This window comes from Indicator indicator, unplaced genomic scaffold (genome assembly GCF_027791375.1).
Source record: "Indicator indicator isolate 239-I01 unplaced genomic scaffold, UM_Iind_1.1 iindUn_scaffold_246, whole genome shotgun sequence".
Classification (NCBI taxonomy): Eukaryota; Metazoa; Chordata; class Aves; order Piciformes; family Indicatoridae; genus Indicator; species Indicator indicator.
Window position 1 is genome coordinate 1 of NW_026539313.1, and position 22,406 is coordinate 22,406.

At 55.6% G+C, this 22,406-nt stretch overlaps 1 protein-coding gene across 1 annotated transcript; it reads left to right on the forward strand.

The window, feature by feature from the left end:
* The first annotated feature begins 1,539 nt into the window (after nt 1-1,539).
* LOC128980537 (serine/threonine/tyrosine-interacting-like protein 1) lies at nt 1,540-21,949 on the forward strand. Its single transcript, XM_054399009.1, has 9 exons — nt 1,540-1,639; nt 4,060-4,121; nt 5,449-5,575; nt 6,447-6,500; nt 9,394-9,539; nt 10,969-11,114; nt 12,316-12,410; nt 16,170-16,279; nt 21,818-21,949. Exons 1-9 carry the CDS (start codon nt 1,540-1,542, stop codon nt 21,947-21,949), a joined length of 972 nt encoding a protein of 323 aa, XP_054254984.1.
* Nucleotides 21,950-22,406: the final 457 nt, after the last annotated feature.

Below are 22,406 nucleotides of genomic sequence, written 5' to 3' on the forward strand. Positions count from 1 at the left end.
CCTGACATCTGCCACAGGGAGCTACTTACATGAGAAGGCAGAGGTCAGTCTCTATGGACCCACCACAGCAGCAGCAGCAGCCCTCCTCTCCTGGCAGCACCAGCCATGCCCACTGGATTTCAGCACATGAAGGATTACTGCTAAACCCCAATCAGGAGTGTTAATTCTCAAGAGGTTTTTTAAGCAGGGACATGTTTTCAGTAGGGGAAGGAAGCAGCAAGGAAACTTGCACGTCATCCACTGCACCCCAACAGATTCACTGAATTAGTCTCACCTCCCTTAGGAAGGGCAGCACCAACACACACAGACCAACCCTAGGAGCATTAGGACATCTCCTGCCATTCCCAGCACTGTAGATGGAATGAGAGACCTCAAATACCCCAGAACCCCATCATGGAGGGGTTGGAATGGACCTTTGGGGAGCATCCAGTCCAAGCCCTGCTCCAGCAGGGCACCCACAGCAGCTTGCCCAGGAGCACAATGCCCAGGGGGGGTTGGAAGCTCTCCACACAAGGACACTCCACAACCTCTCTGGGCAGCCTGCTCCAGGCCTCCAGCACCCTCACACCACACAACTTTTCCTTATACCTGCTGTTCCTTGTCCTATTACTGGGCAGAACTGAGGAGCCTGGCTCCTTCATCTTCACACCCACCCCTCAGATATTTATAGACATTAGTAAGATGCCCTCTCAGGCTTCTCTTCTCAAGACTAAAGAAGCTTCTCCTGCTGTTCAGATGGAACCTCCCGGGCTCCAGTTTTGTGCCCCTTGTGCTGTCTCTGGGCACCACTGACAAGTCTGGCCCCATCCTCTTGCCCCTCCAGCCTTCAGCTATTGATCAGCATTGAGAACCACGGAATCACGGGCGGTACAATCGGAAACCCCTCCGAGGATCACCGAGTCCGCTGCCAAGCCAACACCACCATGCCAGCAGCTGATGTCCCCGAGTGCCACAGCCACACGCTTTGAGAGCGGATGCCCTCAGAAGCTGTCTCTGAAGGCACGGCTGTGGCGCCCCAGCCCAGGCCGGTCTGGCGAAGGCCGATCCCAGCTGCAGGGCCTGAGCCACAGCACCCCCGCAGTGACCCCACTTCCCCTCACCGCCCCCTCACTGCCGCAGCCCCTCCTGGCAGGCCGGGCTGGGGGCCGGGCGCGGGGCGCGGGGCGGGGCGGGGCCGGGCGCGGGGCGCGGGGCGGGGCGCGGGGCCGGGGCCGTACCTGGGCGCTGGTGGCCAGGCCACGGCGCAGGGCGGCGGAGGGGCGCGCGACACGGGACAGCATGGCTCGAGCTCCGTGACTCCAACGACCTCCAGCGCGCGGCGCCTGCGCGAGACGGCTCGCCCCTCCCGCGATACTTCGCCGCCACCGCCTCCTCCCGCCGGCACCCGCAAGTCTCGCGAGATCTGCGGTGACGTCACCCCTAGCTACCGCTGCGCGTCCCTAGCAACCGGGCAGCCAGCTTCAGGCCTGGGCACGGCGGCCGGCCGGGGCTGCGGGGAACACATTCGGTGACAGTCGCACGGCTGGTGATTGCAGCAGGATGGGGATAGAGCTGTGCGAGCCCAGCTACCTCTACAACCTCCTCAACCAGTACCGGCGTGTCTCCCGGCTGGCGGAGCCCAACTACCTCTGCCTGCTGGGTAAGCCCACGGCTTGTGGCCTGCCTCGGCCGGGCCCAGGAACTGCGCTGGGTAGTGGCATGACACCAGGCACCGGTGGGCAGCTGCGGGCTTTGTGGGGTCCAGCACACAAGGGCGGGCACACATTACTTCCTGGAATTGCTGGCGACTTGCAGTTGAAGTTTTTCACTCATGCCTAAACTTATCATAGAATCAGGCTGGTTTGGGTGGGACTTTTCAAGGCCATCTAATCCAAGCCTCCTGCAGTCAGTAGGGACATCCCCAACCAGAGCTGGATGCTCAGAACCCCTAACAACCTGACCTGCAATGGTTCCAGGGATGGGGCATCTCCCACCTCTCTGGGCAACTTGAGCCAGGGTCTCACCACCCTCAGGGTAAAATTTTCTTCCTTCTCTCCAGTCTGAATCTCCCTCTTTTAGTTTAAACCATCACCCCTTGGCCTGTCACAACTGGCCCTACTTAAAACTCTGTCCCCAGCTTTCTCATCATCCCTTTTAAGTACTGAGAGGCCACCAGAAGGTCTTTCTATTATCCTAAATTATCCAGAATTTAGGAGTTACAGGAAAACCACTGGTCTAAAATGTTTTTTCCAACCCAAACAATTCTGTGGTTCTATCCACTTTGAGATGCCATGACTTGGTCCTGCTCCAGCCCTCCCTGCTGTGCTCCATCCTAGTGATCCACCCTCTCCTCTACTGCTCCCAGGGGTTTTAGAGGTGGACAGGATTCCTTGACCATTGCACAAAGCATTTGCATCTTGCATAGTGCCAATACCCCTCAAAGGGTGCAACATTACAGTGCAATTCTGTTAAATGTTTTGGCAAAGGAGTCAGCCAGTTTAGGAGTGGGGTTGGGATATCTCCAGTCTCCCACTTCCCATTCCTGGGGCAGCACAGAGGCAGAGGTGCTGGACCTCAAGGTGTCAGAGCAGACTCAGTGATTGGGGGGTAGGCTATGCCACAGGGCAGAGCAGAATGGAGCATGGGACTGGTGCTGTACCACATTTGGGTCAAGGCCAAAGATGCTGGCAGCTTTTGTAGGCACATAGACTTATGTCAGTGCTGATGTTTGTTACATACACATCAGGAAGTCCCAGTTTCTAAAAAAGAAATAATCTCTTTCTTGCTAGAGAATCACAGAACCATGGAATCATTTTGGTTGGAAGAGACCTTTAAGATCATCCAGTCCAAACATGAACCCAGCACTGCCAGGGCACCACTAAACCATGGCCCTCAGCACCACATCTCCACAGCTTTGAAACCTCTCCAGGGATGGGGGCTCCACCACTGCCCTGGGCAGCCTGTTCCAGGTCTTGACAACCCTGTTGGGAACAAAATCGTTCCTCATTGTCTGATCTAAACCTCCCCTGGGGTGACCTGAGGCCATTTCCTCTCATCCTGTCACTTGATACTTGATACTCTCATCTTGTCACTTGACAGGCTGGAGAGGTGAGCACAAGCCAACCTCATGAGGTTCAACAAGACCAAGGGCAAGGTCCTGCAGCTGGGTCGAGGCAATCCCAAGCACAAATACTGGCTGGAAAGCAGCCCTGAGGGGAGGGACTTGGGGGTGCTGGGGATGAGAAGCTCACCAGGAGCCAGCAGTGAGCACTTGCAGCCCAGAGAGCCAAGCAGAGCCTGGGCTGCAGCAGGAGAAGTGTGGCCAGCAGGGCCAGGGAGGGGATTCTCCCCCTCTGCTCCACTCTGCTGAGACCCCACCTGGAGTACTGCATCCAGTTCTGGAGCCTCTATTACAAGAGGGATATGGACATGCTGGAAGGTGTCCAGAGAAGGGCCATGAGGATGATCAGAAGGCTGGAGCTGCTCTGCTATGAGGACAGACTGAGAGAGTTGGGGCTGTTCAGTCTGGAGAAGAGAAGGCTCCAAGGAGACCTTCTTGTGGCCTTCCAGGATCTGAAGGGGGCTCCAAGAAAGCTGGGGAGGGACTTTTGAGGCTATCAGGGAGTGACAGGACTGGGGGGAATGGAACAAAGCTGGAAGTGGGGAGATTCAGACTGGGTGTTGGAAAGAAATTCTTCCCCATGAGGGTGGTGAGAGACTGGCACAGGTTGCCCAGGGAGGTGGTTGAGGCTCCATCCCTGGAGGTGTTTAAGGCCAGGCTGGATGAGGCTGTGGCCAGCCTGCTGTAGTGTGAGGTGTCCCTGCCCATGGCAGGGGGGTTGGAACTGGCTGAGCCTTGTGGTCCCTTCCAACCCTGACTGATTCTATGGAGAAGAGCCCAACCCCCACCTGACTCCAACCTTTCAGGCAGCTGTAGAGAGCCAGAAGGTCTCCCCTCAGCCTCCTTTTCTCCAGGTTAGACTCTCAGTGCCTGTGCTGCCCCTGGCTGGATCACCACGAGGGTTTCTTACCTTTAAGACATGCATCCAGCCAAGGGCTGTCTCTTGCTGGCTGTTTCAGATGCCCGCAGTCAGCGTGAGTACGCCGAGAGCCACATTGTGACAGCTCGCAGGATCCTGCAGGTGAGGAGCTTGTCCTCTGTGTCAACCACCCCTGGATTTAGCAATCAGTAGTCACCCCAAATAGGTTTCACCTCCCCCCAGGCCGTGCCCCAACTTCCCCCCTTCTTGTTTCAACCATATTCCATTCCTGCCACTGGGGGGGGTGTGCTCTGTCACTAAGCAAAGGTGGGTTCAGTGGCCCAAAGGTTGGCACATGGAGCTGCACAGCAGGAAAACATTGCACAAGAGCACAGACTCTGTGGCCTTGCCTCTCAAGGGGCAGTCCTGGCACCATCACCTCTGTGGCTGTTGAAGCTACCCAGTGTGGTTTGCGTCACTGCTGCTCAGTCACAGGATTGTCTGGGGTGGAGAAGGCCTCTCAGCTCAGCCAGTCCAGCCACCAACCCAACACCACCATGGTCATTGAACCATGGCCCCAGGTGCCATGGCCACAGGTTTCTTGAACTCACCTCCCAGGATGGGGACTCCACCACCTCCCTGGGCAGCCTGTGCCAATCCCTGACCACTCTTGCAGCAAAGAAATTTTTCCTCACCTCCAATCTAACCCTAACCCTAACCCTCAGGCCATTTCCTCTCCTTCTGACACCTGATCCTAGGGAAAATGTCCCTCAGCTGCTCCTTCCCAGCCCTCTTCTTCAGACCCTTCCCCAGCTTCGTTGCTCCTCTCTAGAGCTGCTCCAGCCCTCAATGTCCTTCTTGGAGTGAGGAGCCCAAAAGTGAACCCATTACACAACCTGTGGCCTCACCAGTGCTTGTACAGGGGCACAATCCCTGCCCTGCTCCTGCTGCCCACACCATTGCTGATCCAGGCCAGGCTCTGGTGACCTTCTTGCCCACCTGGGCACTCCCTGGCTCAGCTTCAACCACTCTTGATCAGCACCCCCAGGTCCTTTTCCACCAGGCAGTTTCCAGCCACTGCCCCCAGCCTGGAGCATTCATGGGGTTGTTGTGAGTCAAGGTCAAGGCCCAGCACTTGACTTTGTTGAACCTCATCCCATTGGCCTCAGCCTGTCCAGATCCCTCTGTAGAGCCTTCCTGTCCTCCAGCAGCTCAACACACCCACTCCAGCTTGGTGCCATCTGCAAACTGAGGGTGCCTTAACCCCCTCAACCAGGTCATTGATAAAGACATTAAAGAGAACTGGTCCCAAGGCTGAGCCCTGGGGAACAGCACTGATGAACATCCACCAGCTGGAGTTCTTCAGCACCAAGGCCAGGCATAGCCCCAAACCCATGCTGCAGAGCTACTGCAGCAAGATGTCAGCAGTTCTGATGCCACAGAAGAGTGGAGCTGTGCTCCTGACACAATCCCTCTGTGATTTTTGCAGAGTCCCACAGGAGAGTATCTGGTACCAGATTCAGAGGAGCTGAGGTGTGTCAGATACTGTGTGGTGTATGACTGTGAGACCAGCTCCTTGGACTGCTGTGACCATGAGGAAGAGGAGAAAGAAAAAGGTATGTGTGACCCCTGCCAGGGAAGGCCTCACTGCTGCACAGATGTTGCTGCCATTCCTCATTTAATGTTAATGAACTTATTGGAAGAGAAGCAGATTTAACCCAGCTTGATTTGAAAACCCAAATATCTGGGGATCTCCTCCCCCCCTGCCCTAGGGAGACAACACCTGGAGTGCTGGGTCCAGTTCTGGGCTCCCCAGTTCAAGGGAGACAGAGAAGTGCTGGAGAGAGTGCAGGGGAGGCTGCAAAGCTGCTGAGGGGCCTGGAGCAGCTCTGTGAGGAGCAAAGGCTGAGAGCCCTGGGGCTGAGAGCCTGCAGAAGAGCAGCCCCAGAGGGGAGCTGAGCAATGCTCAGCAAGAGCTAAAGGAGCTGTGGGGGGCAAGAGGCTGGGGCCAGACTCTGCTCAGTGGTGCCCAGGGACAGGCCAAGGGGCAGCAAGGGGCACAAAGTGGAAGCCAGGAGGTTGCATGTGAAGAGGAGGAGAAAGTTGTTTGTTGTGAGGGTGCTGGAGGCCTGGAGCAGGCTGGCCAGAGAGGTTGTGGAGTGTCCTTGTGTGGAGAGCTTCCAACCCCCCCTGGGCATTGTGCTCCTGGGCAAGCTGCTGTGGGTGATGTGCTGGAGCAGGGCTTGGACTGGGTGATCTCCAGAGGTCCCTTCCAACTCCTCCATGCTGAGATTCTGGGATCTGTGCTATGCTTCTGGGTTTTCCATCTGTTGAATATGTTCTTAGGCTTCCAAAACCCACTCCTGGCAGGCCTGGTTCCCTATGTGTGCACTGATCCCTCTGAAGCTCTTTGTCACACATGAGGAATGAGTTCTGTCTTTGTCCACAGGTCACTGCTTTGGGGCTTGCCCAACGTTTGCCTTTCAGGGAGCAGTGCTCCAGAGACTGCAAAGCCCAGCTCGGGTTCCATGTGCTCCCAGAGTCAGTCCTTCCTTCTCTGAGGGCTACAAAAGGCTTTTTCACATTGTCACATTCAACAAGACCTGCCTGTGACAGGGGGGGAGTGATTTGATGCAGTTCACTGAGAGATGTGAAGTGCTGGAAACTTTTCCATCTTATTGTTGAGCCTTCCCTGACCCATGGAAGTGTTTGGTTTTCACACATCCTTTGGCAAGGAGATCTGCTGGGGGCACAACCACTCCTGAGGGCTGGGTTGGCTCCTGGGAGCTTTACAGAGGTCACTGTAGTTTTAGCAGAGATTGACATCATTTTGTTAAGAGCAAAAGCTGGGAGTGAACAAAGCAAGGGGTTCATAAAGACTCAGTGAGGAGGCAGCAGCAGGGGAGGCTGTGAAGGATCCAAAGTGGTTTTCCATTGTGCTGGTCAAAAGCAGACACAGCTGGAGGCAAGAGGGCTTCATAGAGTCACAGAACGGGTTGGGTTGGAAGGGACCTTCAAAATCATCCAGTTCCAACCCCCTGCCATGGGCAGGGACACCTCCCAGCAGCACAGGTTGCTTCAAGGCCTCATCCAGCCTGGCCTTCAACATCTCCAGGCCAGGAAGTAGCCACAACCTCCCTGGGCAACCTGTGCCAGTGTCTCCCCACCCTCACTGCAAAGAATTTCTTCCTCATCTCCAGTCTCAGTCTCCCCTCTCCCAGCTCAAAGCCATTGTCCCTCATCCTGTCACTCCCAGCCCTTGTCCAAAGTCCCTCCCCAGCTCTCCTGGAGCCCCTTCAGGCACTGCAAGGCTGCTCTGAGGTCTCTCTGGAGCCTTCTCTTCTCCAGGCTGAACAGCCTCAACTCGCTCAGCCTCTCTCCATAAGGGAGGTTCTCCAGCCCTCTGATCATCTTTGTGGCCTCCTCCCAACCTGCTCCAGCAGCTCCAGGTCCTTGGGAGAAGGAGGGGGAGCAGCCATCTCACATCATGTCCTTGACTGAGGGGAGGATTAAAATGCTTATGACACCTCTGCCTTCAGTCACAAGCACCTGCACTTAGGTCACAACCACCCCAGGAAGGCTCCAGGCTTGGGGCAAAGTGGCTGGAAACTGCCTGGGGGAAAAGGACCTGGGGGTGTTGGTTGACAACACCTGAAGAGGAGCCAGGGAGTGCCCAAGTGGGCAAGGAGGTCACCAGAGCCTGGCCTGGATCAGCAATGGTGTGGGCAGCAGGAGCAGGGCAGGGATTGTCCTCCTGTGCTGGGCACTGGTGAGGACACATCATGAGTTCTGGGTTCAGGTTTGGGCTCCTCACTCCCAGAAGGAGATTGAGGAGCTGGAGCAGGTCCAGAGAAGGGAAAAGAAGCTGTTCTCCTGGTCTAGAGAACAGGGCTGGGGAGGAGCAGCTGAGGGAGCTGGGAGTGTTTGGCCTGGAGGAGACTGAGATGAGACCTGATTGCTCTCTACAGCTCCTGAGAGGAGGCTGGGGCCAGGCAGAGGAGTGTCTCTCTCCCACAGAACAAGTGACAGACAACAGGAAATGGCCTCAAGTTGTCCCAGGGGAGGTTTAGGTTGGACATTAGAAGAAAATTCTTCCCTGAAAGGGCTCTCAAAGACTGGAACAGGCTGCCCAGGGAGGTGGTTGAATGCCCATCCCTGGAGGTGTTGGAAAGCCACAGAGATGTGGTGCTGAGAGCCATGATTTAGCCCCAGCCTTGGTAGAGTTGGAGAATGGTTGGACTGGATGAGCTCAGAGGGCTTTAGCAACCCAAATGATTTGTGATCCTTTCCTCTGTTGCCTAAAGAAAAAGGATCCCAGAAAATTAAAAATATTGGACTTAAGGACATAATAGCACAGTATTCTAGAACCATAGAATTGTCAGGGTTGGAAGGGGCCTCAAGCTTGGCTCAGCCAGTTCCAACCCCCCTGCCATGGGCAGGGACACCTCACACCACAGCAGGTTGCTCACAGCCACATCCAGCCTGGCTGCAAAAACCTCCAGGGATGAGGCTTCCACCACCTCCCTGGGCAACCTGTGCCAGTCTCTCACCACCCTCATGGGGAAGAATTTCTTCCTAGCATCCAATCTAAATCTCCCCATTTCTAGTTTTGCTCCATCCCCCCCAGTCCTATCACTCCCTGGCAGCCTCAAAAGTCCCTCCCCAGCTTTCTTGGAGCCCCCTTCAGATCCTGGAAGGCCACAAGAAGGTCACCTCAGAGCCTTCTCTTCTCCAGACTGCACAACCCCAACTCTCTCAGTCTGTCCTCATAGCAGAGCAGCTCCAGCCCTCTGCTCATCCTCATGGCCCTTCTCTGGACACCTTCCAGCACCTCCAGATCCTTCTTGTAACAGAGGCTCCAGAACTGGATGCAGAGCTCCAGGTGTGGTCTCATCAGAGTAGACTAACTCCCAGCATTTCCCCAGGGATAATGGGGAGGGGAAAATACCTTATCTAGAGCTACAAAAGCAACCAAGAGAGGAATACATCCTCAGGACAAGAGGAGAAAAGCAGCACAATGAGGAAAAACTCCCTTGGTGTGAGGGTGCTGGAGGCCTGGAGCAGGCTGGCCAGAGAGGTTGTGGAGTGTCCTTGTGTGGAGAGCTTCCAACCCCCCCTGGGCATTGTGCTCCTGGGCAAGCTGCTGTGGGTGCCCTGGTCTCCAGAGGTCACTTCCAGCCCCCACTATGGTGGGATTCCCTGGTCTTTGGTTTTCCATCTGTTGAATATGTTCTTAAGCTCCAAAACCCCAGGCCTGGCTCCCTAACTGTTGCTTGCAGCAGCAGCTGAAGAGTCAGCCTGGCTTCTAAGGCAGCTGCCTACAGGCCACTGGTTGAAATGGAAGGGACTTTGCAGTTGGTGTCAGTGGGACAGAGCTAACCCCCAGTGCAGGTGGAGACTCTCTGAACCTGCCCTGGCTTTTGGATCTCCTCAGCTGCTGGGGAAGGAGCTGCCCTCCAGCATGCCCAGGGCTTGGAGCTCTTCACTCCACACCCAGTGCTGGTGCTGAGGGGAGGATACAGAAGGTTCTCAGCCTGCTACCATTTCCTGAGGACTCAGAAGATGTTGTGGATGCCTCAGGTGAGAGGAGACCCATTTGCAAGTAGAAGACATTAGCATTCAAATTCAACTGCTGCTGGCTCATGGGTTGGGGTGAACTGGTGGTGTGAAGCTCAGTTGAAAGGAGTTTCAAAGCAATCAGCTGTAATTGGAGTGAGTCTACTTGCCCTGGGCCTCCCCACTACTGCTCTTATAGCCACACTTCACCTTTCCCCCCTTCTCTATTGCATGAAAGCAGCAAGCTGATAAAAGCAGCCTGGGGAGGTTGCTCTGATAACCCCAGACTGCCCCTCTGGAGACTACAGATAACTAAAGAGCAGCAAGTGACCAAAAGAAGCAGGTTCCTCTCTCCCAAGTGGTGGTCTGGCATGGCACACAGGAGGTGTTTCAGACAGAAGCAGAGTTCCTACCAAGCACTGGGATCCATGCCTGTAGAGTTTTCCATTGGGAAGGATCCCAATGGATCTGGTACATTGTTTCAGCAGGCCCAGGGAGGGAACAGCCCTCTGCTGGTATCCTGCTTGATTGGTTTCACCTACAAACATTGATCTGCTCAGTTTCTGAGAAGCAATAACCTTCTCCTCACATCTAGGATAGCTTTAGAGAGTGCTGGACAGCAGAGCAGCTCTGTGAGGAGCAAAGGCTGAGAGCCCTGGGGCTGAGAGCCTGCAGAAGAGCAGCCCCAGAGGGGAGCTGAGCAATGCTCAGCAAGAGCTAAAGGAGCTGTGGGGGGCAAGAGGCTGGGGCCAGACTCTGCTCAGTGGTGCCCAGGGCCAGCACAAGGGGCAGCAAAGGGCACAAAGTGGAAGCCAGGAGGTTGCATGTGAAGAGGAGGAGAAAGTTGTTTGTTGTGAGGGTGCTGGAGGCCTGGAGCAGGCTGGCCAGAGAGGTTGTGGAGTGTCCTTGTGTGGAGAGCTTCCAACCCCCCCTGGGCATTGTGCTCCTGGGCAAGCTGCTGTGGGTGCCCTGCTGGAGCAGGGCTTGGACTGGATGAGCTCCAGAGGTCTCTTCCTTTTCTGCTTCCTGTTCAGCTGGAATTTGTTTCAAGTACTGCCCCAATGACAGCAATGTTTTTAATGATTCTCACTAAATCTAGCAGAGACCTCAACACTCAGAAAGTCATGGAATGGGTTGGGCTGGAAGGGACCTTCAAGATCATCCAGTGCCAGCCCCCTGCCATGGGCAGGGACACCTCCCACCAGCACAGCTTGCTCAAGGCCTCATCCAGCCTGGCCTTGAACACCTCCAGGGAGGGGACAGCCACAGCCTCCCTGGGCAACCTGTGCCAGTGTCTCCCCACCCTCACTGACTGACTGAATCATTACACCAGAATGTGTCCAGGGCTGTTGGCTAAGTGCAGGTTCAGTTCTTGATGCCTTCTGTTTAGGACCTCACCAAGCTTTCAGGAGTGAATTCACACTAAAGTGAGCCCCTGGTGTTTCTCCAACAGGAGCTAGACAACTTCCAGCCATACCCTGTAGAAATACTGCCTGGGAAATTATATCTGGGCAACTTCAAGCAGGCCTGTGAGCAACAAATCCTAAAGGATCTGAAGATCAAAGCACAAGTCAACCTCTCTGAGCAGCCTGCAGCACTGTAAGTTAAACAGCCTGAGGTGTGCCCTCAGGAGTGCCTCTGCCTGTGAAGGAAGGGAGGTGGCACAGCACACAGAGGAGCCAGTGCCCAGGAAGTTCCAGGACAACTCCCTGGTTCACTGCAGACCTGAGTGTTGTTTCCTGCTCATTTTTCTAGCCTCCAGAGCTAGCAGAGCAGCAATGCAATCCTGCAGCCCTTGGCCATGGCTGGATTAGGTGAGATGAAGTCTCTCACATGCCACCATCCTTTGGAAGTTGCTTACAGCTCTGAATGGCTTTCAGAGCAAAATCCTGCAAGCACTTCAGTGGCAAGCTAAATCCCTGATGGTCACCTTTCTGGCCCTGACCATCCAGCACAGTCTGTAGCCATGCTGGAAATGCCATTTCTGCCAGGGACAAACCCTGTGGCCTTTCTCAAGGTGATGTCCAACACAAAGCACAGCTTCATAGATCCAGAGCCTGGGTTGGGTTGGAAGGGACCTTAAAGCTCAGCCAGTTCCAACCCCCTACCATGGGCAGGGACACCTCCCACCAAGCACAGATGCTCAAGGCCTCATCCAGCCTGGCCTTGAACACCTCCAGGGAGGAGCATCCACAGCCTCCCTGGGTAACCTGTTCCAATGTCTCTCCAATTTCTTCCTAATCTCTACTCTAAAGCATGCAACAGATCCAGTTGCATGAGTCCCAGCAGATCTATCTCATGCCTTTGGCTCCAGAGGAGAACACCAAAGGTCTCTGCACTGTGGGTAATCTTCTGGTGTCCTCTGCATGTCCTGCTGGGATGTGAACATCTCAGAAATTCCTCACCAGGCTCTTGCTCTGAGTTGAGGGCTCATGGGGGGAGGAGGATGTGGTCATGGAAAGCTACCTGAAGGGAGGTGAGGGCTATGTCCACCAGGCTGCCAGCACACACACTGAAGGCTCTCCTGCTGTCAGCTCATCTGTTTCCATTGAGCTCTGAGCTGAAGGAAGCTGTAGTGAAGATGCTGCTCCCAGGTGGAATGGGAACTCAGCAATTAAACTAATTCTGTGTGGCCAGCAGCTCTCTGTCCCACCAAAACAAATCCCTTGCCCTAGTGTTGATGATGACCATGATGAGAGCCTCCTGGGTGACAACAAACCTACTCAGCAGCTCAGCTCCAACAAACACAGCTTTCCAAGCTGCTCCTCTGGCCCAGGTGATGTTGCCTGCTCTTTTCCAGGTTGGCAGAAGGTGACAAACATCTCCACATAGCTGTTCCAGACTCACTTGAAGCAAATCTCTTTTCTTCCTTTGCCACCATTTGTCATTTCATAGGTGAGTTCTGCCTGAGGGGGAATTCCTGACACCTTGCTCACTCTGGGATATCAGTTGGGAGTGACTGCAATTGCCTGAGCAGGAAGCTCAGACAGGAGGGTTGGAATCTTTGCAGCTCAGGATCCTCCCAAGCAAGCCCACACCTAACAGATAGCAGAGCTGCCTCACTCCCCAAGCCTGATGGACAGAAAGGAGGTTTGGCAGAGCACCTGCCTGAGCCAGGCTCTGCAAGGGAGTTCTGCTCACTCTTAACACCTCACTGACACTGAGCTTCCCACCTGACCTGACAAGGCCTTGCTGCAGGATGTGTGCCAGGGCTGCACAGGATTTCCTCCCACTCCTTAGTTCTCAAATAGAATCATAGAATGGTTTGGGCTGGAAGGGGCCTCCAAAGCTCATCCAGTCCAAACAACATCCTCCACTGGATCAGGTTGCTCAGAGTATTGTCCAGCCTGACCTGCAATATCTCCAGGGATGGGGCCACAACCACCTCCCTGGGCAATCTGTTGCAGTGTTCCAGCAGCCTCCTGGTGCAGAACTTGTTCCTCACATCCAATCTCAATCTGCTCTGCTCTCATTTCAAACCATTGCCCCTGGTCCTGTCCCTGCAGGCCTTTGGGAACAGTCCCTCTGCAGCCTTCTTGTAGCCCCTTCAGGTACTGGAATGCTGCTCTAAGGTCTCCCTGGAGCCTTCTCTTCTCCAGACTGAGCAGCCCCAACTCTCCCAGCCTGTCCTCATAGGAGAGGTGCTCCAGCCCCCTACATACAACCCTTTGCCTCCTTCCAGCCCAAATCTTTGACCACCAGAGGTTTATGTGAGCAGGAGTCTGACAGGCATTAGGAACCTGCCTCCAGAGGTAGCTTTGTCATTTGCAGTATGGACTCACAACAGGGTCTAGGAAGACTTTCAGGTTGGGCAGCACAAACCTGCCTTCAGCTGATTACATCAGAGAGAGCAAGAAAAACCCTGCAGCTCAGTGCAGGCAGCAGCAGAGCAGGCACAGCTCCTGCAGCTTCCTCCTCTGATGGTGTCCAACCAGGCTGTTCACTTAAAACCCCTGCTGCAGAACAAGGCCCTGCTGAGCTGAGTGTTGTACAGGCCCAAAAGTGAAAGACCATCCTGTCCCCACAGACCTTATAGTCCAAGTGCAGGACCTCTGCTCTGCCCTGCTGAGGCCACATCTGGAATATTGTGTCCAGTTCTGGGCCCCTCAGTTCAAGAAGGACCTCAGGGAACTGCTTGAGAGAGTCCAGCCCAGAGCCACAGAGCTGCTGCAGGCAGTGGAACATCTCCTGTGAGGCCAGGCTGAGGGAGCTGGGGCTTGGAGCAGAGGAGCCTGAGGGCTGCCCTCATTGCTGGGGATCAAGATGTGCAGGGCTGGAGCCAGGCTCTGCTCAGGGATGGCCAAGGACAGCACAAGGGGCACTGGGGGCAAGCTGGAGCAGAGGAGGTGCCATGGGAACAGAAGGGAAAACTTTGTCACTGTGAGGGTGACAGAGTCCTGGAGCAGGCTGCCCAGAGAGGTTGTGGAGTCTCCTCTGGAGCCTTTCCAAACCCCTCTGGATGTGTTTCTGTGTGAGCTGCCCTGGGTGACCCTGCCCTGGCAGGGGGCTTGGACTGGATGATCTCCAGAGGTCCCTTCCAGCCCCTAACATTCTGTGGTGCTGTGATTCTGTGATTAGAAAGGATGACTTCATACCCCAGCTGTTTACAGTCTAGAGTAGGTGACTTAAACTGGAATGGGTATGGCCTAAAGCTCTCCAAGTACTCTGAGAGGAGTTGGGACATCCTCCTGACAGGTGTCTGTAGGCAGGAGGCCATTTCTCCTCAGGCTTTAGCACAGAATTAGAATCTCCTGGTAGAAAGAAGTTAGAAAACCCTGGTTCAGTGCTTGGGGAAAAAAATGAATCAAAACCCAACAAAACTCCACACCACTGAAAACAAAAAGAGGCTTTGAGGATGCTCTAAGAAGATGAAGTCATGCTGCCTGCTTTGCAGGGACAGGGGAAGACTTCCAAAGGTTATTAATAAAATCTGTAGCCTTCTAGGCAGAGGGAGCAGAGTTAATATGGTGAGGAGCAACTGACATCATCCCTGAGCTTGGCTTTGGTAGGAAGGGAGTTTGCTGACCACAGCAATCTTCACTGCAAAGTACTCATCATAAAACCATCACAAAACCAGAGCCCTCCCTGCTGTGTCCTTGCCTCCTGCTGGTGATCCCCAGGAGGGGTGAGGGATTGGAACCAAAGCACCTCCAGTTTGAGAGCTGATTGCTCCAGCCTGAATGTACAACACTTGGAATCATAGAGGATGGTTTGGGTTGGAAGGGAGCTCCAAAGCTCATCCAGTCTAATCCCCTCTGCACTCAGCAGGGACATCCTCCACTAGCTCAGGTTGCCCAGAGCCCTCTTGAGCCTCACCTTGAATGTCTCCAGGGATGGGCCCCAACCACCTCCTTGGGCAACCTGTTCCAGTGTTCCACCACCCTCAGAGTAAAGAACCTGTTCATGAGCTCAGGTTCCTCACTCCTAAGCTTGGGTCCCACATTGCTGGGTTTGGATCCCTCATTCCTGGGTTTGGATCCCTCATTCCTGGGTTTGGCTCCCTCACTCCTGGGTTTGGATCCCTCACTCCTGGGTTTGGATCCCTCATTCCTGGGTTTGGCTCCCTCATTCCTGGGTTTGGCTCCCTCACTCCTGGGTGTGGATCCCTCACTCCTGGGTTTGGATCCCTCATTCCTGGGTGTGGATCCCTCATTCCTGGGTTTGGATCCCTCATTCCAGGGTTTGGATCCCTCACTCCTGGGTGTGGATCCCTCACTCCTGGGTTTGGATCCCTCACTCCTGGGTTTGGATCCCTCATTCCTGGGTTTGGCTCCCTCATTCCTGGGTTTGGATCCCTCATTCCAGGGTTTGGATCCCTCATCTCTGGGTTTGGATCCCTCATTTCTGGGTTTGGATCCCTCACTCCTGGGTGTGGATCCCTCACTCCTGGGTTTGGATCCCTCACTCCTGGGTTTGGATCCCTCATTGACGAGCTCAGGTTCCCCCTTGCCTTGTTGAGCCTCACCTTGAATATCTCAGCTCCCTCCCTGGGCAACCTGCTGCAGTGCTCCACCACCCTCATGGTACAGAACTTAGGCTTGGGTTCAACCCTTTGAAGCTTTGAGGGAGGAGTTTGTGTAGCTGCTGTGATGCTGACCACAGCAGGCTGGGCATGGTCATACAATCATAGAATCATAGAATCAGCCAGGTTGGAAAGGACCTCAGAGCTCATCGAGTCCAACCTATCACCCAGCACCTCAGGACTAACTAAACCCTGGCCCCAAGTGCCACAGCCAATCCTTTTTTGAACACCCCCAGGGATGGTGACTCCACCACCTCCCTGGGCAGCACATCCCATGGACAATTGCTCTTTCTGTGAAGAACTTTCTCCTTGAACCTAAACTTGCCCTGGCACAGCTTGAGACTGTGTCCTCTTGTTCTGCTGCTGCTTGCCTGGGAGAAGAGCCCAACCCCCACCTGGCTACAACCTCCCTTCAGGTAGTTGTAGACAGCAATGAGGTCTGCCCTGAGCCTCCTCTTCTCCAGGCTGAACACCCCCAGCTCCCTCAGCCTCTCCTCACAGGGTTTGTGCTCCAGACCTCTCCCCAGCCTCGTTACCCTTCTCTGGACACCTTCCAGCACCTCAACATCTCTCTTGCATGGAGTGGCTGTCCTTTCATGGCTGTGATCTGTGGCTGTCCTCTCTCTCCCCAGATGCTCAGCTGGCTCATGGAGCAGTGTTGGTGTTCTCCAGCCTGGGGATCAGCCGCAGCAGCACCGTGGCCATGGCCTACCTGATGCACTCCTGCCACTTCTCCCTGCAGGTACCTCAGCAGCTCACTGCCCACAGGCACTGCAGCTTGGCTCTGGTCCTGAAGCCTCAGCACTCTGTCATAGAATGGGTTGGGTTGGGTTGGAAGGGACCTTAAAGCTCCTCCAGTTCCATTTCCCTGCCATGGGCAAGGGACACCTCCCACCAGCCCAGGTTCCTCAAGGCCTCATCCAGCCTGGCCCTGAGCCTCCACAACTTCTCTGGGCAACCTGTTCCAGTGCCTCACCACCCTCATGGGGAAGGATTGCTCTGGAAGGTGTCCAGAGAAGGGCCACCAGGATGATCAGAGGGCTGGAGCTGCTCTCCTGTGAGGACAGACTGAGAGAGTTGGGGTTGTTCAGTCTGGAGAAGAGAAGGCTCTGAGGTGACCTTCTTGTGGCCTTCCAGGATCTGAAGGGGGCTCCAAGAAAGCTGGGGAGGGACTTTTGAGGCTATCAGGGAGTGATAGGACTGGGGGGAATGGAGTAAAACTAGAAGTGGGGAGATTCAGATTGGATGTTAGGAAGAAGTTCTTCCCCATGAGAGTGGTGAGAGCCTGGAATGGGTTGCCCAGGGAGGTGGTTGAGGCTCCATCCCTGGAGGTGTTTGCAGCCAGGCTGGATGAGGCTCTGGCCAGCCTGCTGTAGTGTGAGGTGTCCCTGCCCATGGCAGGGGGGTTGGAACTGGCTGAGCCTTGAGGTCCCTTCCTACCATGATTCTAATGTCTAATCTAAATCGAGGTTCTTCCAGCTTGAAGCCATCACCTCTTGTCCTGTCATTCCATGCCTTTCTGAAAAGTTCCTCTCCAGCTCTCCTGTAGCCCCCTTCAAATACTGAAAGGCCACCAGAAGGTCTCTCCAGGGCCTTCTCCAAGCTGACCAAGCCCAACCCTCTCAGCCTGGCCTCCCAGCAGAGGGCTTCCAGCCCTCTCAGCACTGCTGTGGCCTCCTCTGGCCCCTCTCCAACAGGTCCCTGTCTGTGCTGTGCTGAGGACTCCAGAGCTGCCCCAGCACTGCAGGTGAGGTCTCAGCAGAGCACAGCAGAGGGGCAGAAGGTGATTTCCTGCAGACTACCTCAGCTGAGAAGGTAACAAACAGATGAGATTGCAGGAGGTAGCTTAGGCATGATCCCCAGGTCCTGACCTCTGGTGCTCTTGCATTTCCCTGCTTAATTGTGGGGCTGTAAAACCTGAAGCTGTGCTTACAGAACTCAGCATCTCTGCTCTCCTGCAGCTGAGGAAGAGAGTAACTGGAAGCTGCTGGAGTTAATCTCAACACTTAACACCAGGGGAAATCCAGAATGCAGAGCTTGCAGGGCTCTGGTTTACCACTGACTTCAGCATCAGCACTCTGCTGAACTCCTACCTGATTTCTCCAGAAGCAGCCCCCTCCCACTGACAGACCCTGGAGACCTCTGGAATGGGCCCAGGAGGGATTCAGAGATTCACAGAATGGTTTGAGCTGGAAAGGGCCTTAAAGCTCCTCCAGTTCCAGCCCCCTGCCATGGGCAGGGACACCTCCCACCAGCACAGGCCTCATCCAGCCTGGCCTTCAACACCTCCAGGGAGGGGACATCCCCAGCCTCCTTGGGCAACCTTGTCCTGGTTTGGGAAGTGTTTTCTCCTCTGGGATCTCCAGAGGACTGGCTGATCCAAGCTTCACACAAGCTGGGCCTCTGTCATTGCACTGATTTTGTGCAAACATTTGCAGCAGAAGGGCAAATCTCTTCCTGTTGCTGGCTGCCAGCAGGGAACTGCAGGCTGAGGCTGCCAGCAGGGCTGCAGACACTGCTGCTCCTCTGCTCCTGCTTGCCTCTGCTGCTCACAAAGCAGTGCAAAAGTCAAGGCTGATCCTTGCAGTATCTCCTAGTTGGTGTCAGCAGGTTGGTCTCAGCACTTTACCAAGTGCCAAGAGAAGGAGAAGGGAAGGCTGGCAGGGCAGTGCTGAGCTGTGGCTCACCCAGGCAGTGCTTGCTCACTGCTGGCTGGGCAAAACCTTCCTGAGGGATTAGCCTGGCAGGTGAGGTTGTTCCTTGCAGAAAAAAGCAAGGCAACAGATTCCTGTGTGATCCCTCAGGCAGTCTGGACAAAGATCTTTGAAAGCTTCCATGTGCCCCAGGTGTCTGTACTGGGACCAGTGCTCTTTAACCTCTTCATCAGTGACACAGAGGGATTGAGTTCACCCTCAGCAGGTGGCACCAGGCTGAGAGCTTCAGTTGACACAAAGAGATAGGATCCATCCAGAGGGACCTGGACAAGCTCAAGGAGTGTGGTTGTGTGAACCTCATCAGGCACAACAAGGTCAAGGGCAAGGTCCTGTCCTGGGGACAACCCCCAGTATCCATCCAGGTTGGGGATGGAGCAGCCCTGTGGAGAAGGACTTGGGGGTGCTGGGGGTGAAGAGCTGGACAGGAGCTGGCACTGAGCACTGCCAGCCCAGCCCCAGCCTGTCCTGGGCTGAGCCCCAGCAGTGTGGGCAGCAGGGGCAGGGAGGGGATTCTGCCCCTCTGCTGTGCTCTGTTGAGAGCCCCCTGCAGTGCTGGGGCACTGTTGGAGCAGGGTCAGAGGAGGTCACAGCAATGCTGGCAGGGCTGGAAGCTCTCTGCTGTGAGGCCAGGCTGAGAGAGTTGGGCTTGGGCAGCCTGGAGAAGAGAAGGCTCCAGGGAGACCTTCTGGTGGCCTTGCAGGGCTGAAAGGGGAGATCAGAAAGCTGGGGACAGACTTTTGAGCAGTGCTTGTTGGGACAGGACAAGGGGGAATGGTTTGAACTCAAAGAGGGAGATTGAGAATGGAGAGAAGGAGAAATGTTTGACCCTGAGGGTGGGGAGAGCCTGGCCCAGGCTGCCCAGAGAGGTGAGAGCTGCCCCATGGCTGGCAGCAGTGCAGGTCAGGTTGTGTGGGGCTGTGAGCAACCTGCTCTGGTTGGGGATGTCCCTGCTGGCTGCAGGGGGTGGGACTGGATGAGCTTCAAAGGTCCCTTCCCACCCAAAGCAGTCAGTGGCTCTCTGGCTCTCTGGAAGATGCAGACACAGCAAGGGCAGATCTGGGACCTGCAGCTCCTCAGCCTGTCAGCAGTCAGGAAGTGAGGGATCAGTTGGGGTGTGGGGAACTAGAGACATCCCCAAGGAGCACCTGGAGAAGTAAGTATTGGAGGATCTGCCTGGGAGATCACTGAGATTAGAAAAACCAAACCCATGGAGCACTCCCTCCTGACCTTTGGTCTGGTTAGGCTTAAGCAATCCCCGAGCATGGAGATGGAGCTGGGAGATGAATGCTGCTGGGCAAGGCCGGGGAGGCAGCTGCAGACAAGCACAGTGCCACTGCTGCACCTGCCCTGTGTGCAGCACAGCTCCTGATGAACAGCTCATTAAGCTGGCTGTAATGAATGCAGTGGGATAACTGCAGAGTCACAGCTGTGACCAGGGCAGGTCACACCCAGCTTTGCTGGTTGCCTGTCAGCAGCTGACACCTCACTGCCTCACTCAGCACCCATGGCAGAAAGAGCATTTTGGGGCAGAAAACCCAGGATTGGGTCAGGGTGTCAGGATGAAATAACACAAAGTAACTGCCAGGCAGTGAAAGCAGTCCTGGAGCAGGGGAGCAGAGCCTGAAGGTAGTTGCAGGCCTCTCTGAAGTCCTGTTTAGCCCTCTGCTGATCCTGCTTTCATCAGTGCTGTAGGCAGTGGGGTCAGGGCACCCCCAGCAAGACTGCAGATGGCACCAAGCTGAGTGGTGCTGGTGACACCAAGCTGAGTGGTGCTGATGGCACCAAGCTGAGTGGTGCTGGTGACACCAAGCTGAGTGGTGCTGGTGACTCCAAGCTGAGTGGTCCTGAGGACTCCAAGCTGAGTGGTGCTGGTGACACCAAGCTGAGTGGTGCTGGTGACTCCAAGCTGAGTGGTGCTGATGACTCCAAGCTGAGTGGTGCTGATGACACCAAGCTGAGTGGTGCTGGTGACTCCAAGCTGAGTGGTGCTGGTGACACCAAGCTGAGTGGTGCTGATGACACCAAGCTGAGTGGTGCTGGTGACTCCAAGCTGAGTGGTGCTGGTGACACCAAGCTGAGTGGTGCTGGTGACTCCAAGCTGAGTGGTGCTGGTGACTCCAAGCTGAGTGGTGCTGATGACTCCAAGCTGAGTGGTGCTGATGACACCAAGCTGAGTGGTGCTGATGACACCAAGCTGAGTGGTGCTGATGGCACCAAGCTGAGTGGTGCTGATGACACCAAGCTGAGTGGTGCTGGTGACACCAAGCTGAGTGGTGCTGGTGACACCAAGCTGAGTGGTGCTGATGACTCCAAGCTGAGTGGTGCTGGTGACTCCAAGCTGAGTGGTGCTGATGACTCCAAGCTGAGTGGTGCTGGTGACTCCAAGCTGAGTGGTGCTGGTGACACCAAGCTGAGTGGTGCTGGTGACTCCAAGCTGAGTGGTGCTGATGACACCAAGCTGAGTGGTGCTGATGACTCCAAGCTGAGTGGTGCTGGTGACTCCAAGCTGAGTGGTGCTGTCCACAGGCTAGAGGGATGGGAACTCATCCAGAAGGTCCTGGACAAGCTGGAGAGGTGGTGCCCAGGTGGACCTCATGAGGTTCAACAAGAGCAAGTGCAGGGTCCTGCACCTGTCAGAGCAATCCTCAGTATTGATCCAGGCTGAGGGAGGAGGAGATTGAGAGCAGCCCTGGGGGAAAGGACTTGGGGTGCTGGGGGGGAGAAGCTGGCCAGGAGCCAGCAATGGGCACCTGCAGCCCAGAAGGCCAAGGGCAGCCTGGGCTGCATCCAAAGCAGTGTGGCCAGAGCTGGAGAGAGAGGATCCTGCCCCTCTGCTCTGCTCTGGGGAGACCTCACCTGCAGGGCTGGGGCCAGATATGGGACCCCCAATAGAAGTGAGACACAGACCTGCTGGAGTGGGTCCAGAGGAGGCCATGAAGATGATCAGAGGTTGGAGCACCTCTGCTATGGGGACAGGCTGAGGGAGCTGGGGGTGTTCAGCCTGGAGAAGAGAAGGCTCCAGGGAGACCTTAGAGCATCCTCCCAGGACCTGAAGGGGTCCTGCAAAAAGGCTGCAGAGGAACTGCTCCACAGCTGGGAGGCACAGGGCAAGGGACAGGACCAGGGCCAATGGTTTGAAATGAGAGCAGAGCAGACTGAGATTGGATGTGAGGAACAAGTTCTGCACCAGGAGGCTGCTGGAACACTGCAACAGGCTGCCCAGGGAGGTGGTTGAGGCCTCACTAATGGAGATATTGAAGGTGAGGCTGGACAAGGCTCTGAGCAACCTGATCTGGTGGAGGATGTCCCTGCTGAGTGCAGGGGGTTGGACTGGATGAGCTTTGGAAGACCCTTCCACCCCAACCCATTCCATGGTTCTAAGTTCACATCTAGATCCAGGCTGTCCCTGCCTTGGTAGGCAAAGTCTCCTCTGCAGGCTCTTGCTGTCCCACACTGGCAGTTAATGCAAAGCTGTGCCACCCATCATGTTCTGCTTCCATGGCACACCCCCAGATTCACTTTCAGCTCCAGTTCCCAACCCTGCTTTGCTCTCCCTCTGTTCACAGCGAGCCTGGAACCATGTTCTGAAATGCAAAACCAACGCCAGGCCTCACCGGGGCTTTGTGGAGCAGCTCTCAGCCTGGGAGACCCAAATCTATGGCACCAGGATCACAGATGTGTCTGAACCCAAGTACTGACAGCCAGGAGAGCACCCAGCCAGAGAGCACCCAGCCAGGAGAGAACCGAGTCAGAGAGCACCCAGCCAGAGAGCACCCAGCCAGGAGAGCACCCAGCCAGAGAGCACCCAGCCAGAGAGCACCCAGCCAGGAGAGCACCCAGCCAGAGAGCACCCAGCCAGGAGAGAACCGAGTCAGAGAGCACCCAGCCAGAGAGCACCCAGCCAGGAGAGCACCCAGCCAGAGAGCACCCAGCCAGAGAGCAACCAGCCAGGAGAGAACCCAGCCAGGAGAGCACCGAGTCAGAGAGCACCCAGCTAGGAGAGCACCCAGCCAGAGAGCACCCAGCCAGGAGAGAACCGAGTCAGAGAGCACCCAGCCAGAGAGCACCCAGCCAGGAGAGCACCCAGCCAGAGAGCACCCAGCCAGAGAGCACCCAGCCATGAGAGCACCCAGCCAGGAGCAGTGCTTCCTGGCC

Excerpts from the sequence above, each read along its gene's own strand:
- LOC128980537 (XM_054399009.1), top strand. The coding sequence starts at position 1,540 with ATGGGGATAGAGCTGTGCGAGCCCAGCTACCTCTACAACCTCCTCAAC. Across the intron at positions 4,122-5,448 it reads CAGCTCGCAGGATCCTGCAG|AGTCCCACAGGAGAGTATCT; the intron begins GTGAGGAGCTTG and ends TGATTTTTGCAG. Across the intron at positions 6,501-9,393 it reads GGGTTCCATGTGCTCCCAGA|CTGCTGGGGAAGGAGCTGCC; the intron begins GTCAGTCCTTCC and ends GGATCTCCTCAG.